Below are 5304 nucleotides of genomic sequence, written 5' to 3'. Positions count from 1 at the left end.
CCTCTGTTTTCTGCTGAAACTCCAGATTTCTCGCCTGAATCTCTCCTAGACCAGACCTTAGATCCATCCCTTTCTCTTGAAGAATAGCGTGACGCTGAAAAGAATCTGGCAGGCGTCGCTCCAGCGGATCCGCCATTGACGGCGGGCCGCAAGTTTTTCCGAACACCTCCGAACTTCGATCTGACTTGGAAGAACCAACCCTCTCACCTCCCTAAGACCTAGACAAGAAAAAAGACGAAGAAAAAGCGGCAAAATCCGCCGGGAAAGAGGGAAGAAGACGACGGGAAAGAAGAGAGAGAAACGACCGAAACCAAAAGAGGTCGGAAAACGACAAAAAAAAAACAATTTTGACAGAAACAAAAACGGAAGAAACGAAGCTAAGACTCACACGAACAAGATGAACGGAAAAAAACTAAACGAAAGACTATAAAATTGGCGAAATCTGACATGGAAATTTCGATGTCTTAGGGTTTAGGGTTCAGGGTTTAGGGTTTAGGGTTTAGGGTTTAGGGTTTAGGGTTCAGGGTTTAGGGTTTAGGGGTTTAGGGTTTAGGGTTTAGGGTTTAGGGTTTAGGGTTCAGGGTTCAGGGTTCAGGGTTCAGGGTTCAGGGTTCAGGGTTCAGGGTTCAGGGTTCAGGGTTCAGGGTTCAGGGTTCAGGGTTCAGGGTTCAGGGTTCAGGGTTCAGGGTTCAGGGTTCAGGGTTCAGGGTTCAGGGTTCAGGGTTCAGGGTTCAGGGTTCAGGGTTCAGGGTTCAGGGTTCAGGGTTCAGGGTTCAGGGTTCAGGGTTCAGGGTTCAGGGTTCAGGGTTCAGGGGGTTAGGGTTTAGGGTTCAGGGTTTAGGGTTTAGGGTTTAGGGTTTAGGGTTCAGGGTTCAGGGTTCAGGGTTCAGGGTTCAGGGTTCAGGGTTTAGGGTTTAGGGTTTAGGGTTCAGGGTTCAGGGTTCAGGGTTCAGGGTTCAGGGTTCAGGGTTCAGGGTTCAGGGGTCAGGGGTCAGGGTTTAGGGGTTTAGGGGTTTAGGGTTTAGGGTTTAGGGTTTAGGGTTTAGGGTTTAGGGTTTTTTTTTTTTTTTTTTTTTTCAACCGAAATAACTTGAATTTCATACATCTGAAGATACACATCAAGAGCAACAAGAAATGATGATCAAGAACTCGAATCGAGTATACTGAAACAAAACAACCTAAACAAAAGCTGATATACACCAAGATTTCTGGCTTCCAGCCCTCAAATATTCTTCAAACAATATTACGCAGGTGAAAATATCTCCACACATATAGTGCAATAACATCACAAACAGAGTGGATATTGAGTGTGCAAGATGTTCCTGACCTTAACGCTTTGAGAACTGTGGGCGCTTTCTAGCTTTCCTTAGCCCAGGTTTCTTCCTCTCAACTACTCTTGAGTCCCGGGTGAGGAGGCCTTCCTGCTTCAGAGGCGATCTATGGCTGTTGCTGACCTTGAGCAAGGCCCGAGCAACGCCAAGACATATGGCTTGGGCCTGCCCAGATAGGCCGCCACCATGTGCTTTTACAAAGACATCGTAGCTACTCTCATATCCTAATGTCACCAGAGGAGTCTTGACATACTGCAGCCACAAAGGGTTGCCTTGAAGGTATTCCTGAGCGTCGCGATAATTGATGATGATTTTGCCGGTGCCTTCCTGCAGAACAACCCTAGCAATAGCGCTCTTCCTGCGACCGGTGCCGATGATAGTCTGAGCGGCGAATCCACCAGGAAGCCTAGATTTCACCAGTTTCTCCAAATCCTGCTTCTCCACACCGGGTTCAGCGACGGCAGCGGAGGAGGCGACGATGAGGGTGGGGAATTTGGGGGCGGAAAATTTCAAGGAGATAGACTTTGGCGGAAGAGAAGTGGAAAGCCCGGGCTTCTGAGATATTTGGGAGGAAAAGGATAGCGAAGACAAGGATGAGGTGATAGCGGAGATAGAGGTCGCCATTGCCATGGCCGTTACTGATTCAGAGCTGAAAGGGTTTAGGGTTTAGGGTTTAGGGTTTAGGGTTTAGGGTTTAGGGTTCAGGGTTCAGGGTTCAGGGTTCAGGGTTCAGGGTTCAGGGTTCAGGGTTCTGGGTTCAGGGTTCAGGGTTCAGGGTTCAGGGTTCAGGGTTCAGGGTTCAGGGTTCAGGGTTCAGGGTTCAGGGTTCAGGGTTCAGGGTTCAGGGTTCAGGGTTCAGGGTTCAGGGTTCAGGGTTCAGGGTTCAGGGTTCAGGGTTCAGGGTTCAGGGTTCAGGGTTCAGGGTTCAGGGTTCAGGGTTCAGGGTTCAGGGTTTAGGGTTCAGGGTTTAGGGTTTAGGGTTTAGGGTTTAGGGTTTAGGGTTTAGGGTTTAGGGTTTAGGGTTTAGGGTTTAGGGGTTCAGGGTTCAGGGTTCAGGGTTTAGGGTTTAGGGTTCAGGGTTTAGGGTTTAGGGTTTAGGGTTTAGGGTTCAGGGTCAGGGTTTAGGGTTTAGGGTTTAGGGTTCAGGGTTTAGGGTTCAGGGTTCAGGGTTTAGGGTTTAGGGTTTAGGGTTTAGGGTTTAGGGTTTAGGGTTTAGGGTTTAGGGTTTAGGGTTTAGGGTTCAGGGTTCAGGGTTTAGGGTTTAGGGTTTAGGGTTCAGGGTTCAGGGTTTAGGGTTTTTTTTTTTTTTTTTTTTTTTTTTTCCTTCAAACACCATCACGGCGGGGGGTTAAGGCGGACCCCCAACCTGTATATATCAAAAATCACCAAAAGAACATACATCAGACGAGCCCAAAAGTGACTCGGTCCGCACGAGAGATACAAAACACAAGAGCTAACAAAGCTGCTATGGTATCCCCACAGACCGGGTACTAACCATCTAACTAAAGAGAGAATAAACATAACAAAGCTATACATCATAAAAAGGACAAGGATGATGGCCAAAAGCGGGCCAAATCCAAAGGAAAAAAAAAACCATAAATCAAAACCACGAACCAAGTGAAGTAGTCATCCATCTCGATATCTGAATCTGAAGTTCGGATAGCCCAACTGGTCCATCCTGACGAGCGACTTCAAATACCGAGGCGCTGAATCCGCATCGAAGAAGGTGATGGCAGGGGTCTGGACCCCCCTACCTGCCAAAAAGTCTGCTGGTCGGTTGCCCTCTCGAAAGATGTGAGAGAACATGAACTGTATCTGTGCGAGCAAAGTACGAATGCGAGCCATGTGATGTCTCACATCCGCTGCTCCTCTGCGTCCTGAAGTGAACACCGCGACCACTGCTGCCGCATCCATCTCGACCCAGACATGCGAGGAGAACTGCATAGCCAGTGTCAGCCCGTGAAGAAGAGCTAATAGCTCCGCCTCGAAGGCCGACCCAGCTGCGAGAGGCGTACAAAAGGCCCCCAGGAGGGAACCGTCTGAGCCCCGAACCACTCCCCCACCGCCTGCCTGTCCCGTCGAGCTAGTAAAGGCCCCGTCGGTGTTCAGCTTCACCCAAGGATCGTCGGGTGGATGCCAAAGCACTTGCAGGGACCTCAGAACTCGCCGGCGAGGAGGAGCCAAAGGCATGAAGTCAACGGCGGGGTGCAACCGCGCCAATGAAGGGGGACTAGCACACCCGCCGCCACCAAGATCCGCAGGTGCCGAACAACCTGCCAAATAACATGTGAAGAACGAAAAGAAATGCCGCGATGCTTGCAGCTATTCCTCTCCGTCCAGATAAACCAGTATACCAAACAGGGAATGATGAAACTAATGTGCAAGGCGGTGGCCCTGTGAGAGGACCTCCACCAAAAACCTAATCTAAGTGCAATGTCAGTGCACGTGTGAATGTGTGTGCTGATGTAAGGGAACCAGCCATCAAAGTAATCCCAAACCGATCTCGCCAGAGGACTCGACACAAACAAATGCTGAAACGACTCGACTGAAATAGAAGAGACACAACAGAGACACTTGGATGCAAGAGAGATACCACGGGCCTGAACATAACACTCAACAGGGAGCCTCTGGAGGAGGAGGCGCCAGATGAAGACAGAGATGGTAGGGGTCAGCCCAGCATTCCAAACCATGCGAAGTCCGAAATGTCTAGGGGACCGTGTCCGGATGAGCTCCCAAGCTGAGGCCGTCGAGAACTCGCCATCGCCAGTGAGGCTCCATCGCATCACATCCCGCCTGCCCACCTCAATCGGAACAGCCCTGATAAGATCCAACACATGCAAAGGCACACCATACAAAGCCAGATAATCATGCAGTTTTTCAACATGCCAAGTATGATCATGCCAAAATCTAGAGACCTCAGCGGCAGGAAGATCAGTCCCGGCGGACAATAGGTCCTAAGGGGAGATCCCCGACCCACACGTCGTCCCAGAAACTAATCCGCCCTTCGCCTAGGGACCACCTAATGAGACCATGAACCTGACCTCTAATGTCCGTGAGACGATGCCAAATAGGACTATCATGCACAGAGTAAGGAGAAATGAAAGCACGACCAGCATGGAAGCAATACTTGCGCATGGTGAACTGCGCCCAAAGTGAATCCTGCGCGAGAAATCTCCACCAGAGCTTGATGCTGAAAGCTTTGACGACCTCGCGGAAACGACGGATGCCGAGGCCTCCCTCATCCAACGGCAGACAAATCTTCTTCTTCCAGCTAACCCAGTGAATCTTCCTCTGCTCCCCAACCGTGCCCCAAAAGAACCGGGCCAAGATCTGCTCCAACTCCTCATCCAATACTGATACGGCTTCAGGACCTGGAAGATGTGAAGAGGGATGGTTACAAGGGTGCTCTTGATCAGAGCGAGGCGCCCTCCAAGAGAAAGATGTCTGTGAGACCAGCTGTGAATCCGGTCCACCATCTTCTGTCGGATATCTAAAAGGTAGCCGGCCTTCAGCCCCCCTTATAGATAGGGACACCGAGGTAGGTGAAAGGGAGGAATCCCTGCTGGAATCCACTCGCCTCTGCCACCTCAGCCGCCCAAGCGTCGAACTTCTCAAAGAGGTAGAAATGACTCTTTCCCCTGTTCACCATCTGACCCGACACGGCAGAATAGTGCTCGAGACAATGAACCAGCCTCTCCACGGACTGTCTGTGCGCCCTGACAAAGATGATAACGTCATCGGCATAAGACAAATGGGATATGGCCGGCGCGCGCCTAGCACATCTATACTCCATATCGGGATGTGTGTCCACAAGCCTGTTCAAGCTCCTCGAAAGATAATCTGCAGCAAGCACGAACAGCGACGGCGATAACGGATCTCCCTGGCGAAGTCCCCTCGTAGACTGAAAGAAACCTGCCGGAGCCCCGTTCACGAGCACTGAGAACCAGCAAGAAGAGATGCATCGATCCACCAT

General features: G+C 50.7%; 1 protein-coding gene across 1 annotated transcript; it reads right to left on the bottom strand.

Moving 5' to 3' along the window:
* Positions 1–1112: 1112 nt before the first annotated feature.
* Positions 1113–1981, bottom strand: LOC121790341 (30S ribosomal protein S9, chloroplastic-like). Its single transcript, XM_042188585.1, has one exon. It carries the CDS (start codon positions 1959–1961, stop codon positions 1329–1331), a length of 633 nt encoding a protein of 210 aa, XP_042044519.1. The 5' UTR covers positions 1962–1981; the 3' UTR covers positions 1113–1328.
* Between the last annotated feature and the right edge of the window lie 3323 nt (positions 1982–5304).

Source organism: Salvia splendens, unplaced genomic scaffold (assembly GCF_004379255.2).
Source record: "Salvia splendens isolate huo1 unplaced genomic scaffold, SspV2 ctg481, whole genome shotgun sequence".
In the NCBI taxonomy this organism is placed as follows: Eukaryota; Viridiplantae; Streptophyta; class Magnoliopsida; order Lamiales; family Lamiaceae; genus Salvia; species Salvia splendens.
This window is presented reverse-complemented; position numbering and strand designations above follow the sequence as displayed.

Coding starts and splice junctions, on each gene's coding strand:
- LOC121790341 (XM_042188585.1), bottom strand. CDS start 1,961: ATGGCAATGGCGACCTCTATCTCCGCTATCACCTCATCCTTGTCTTCG.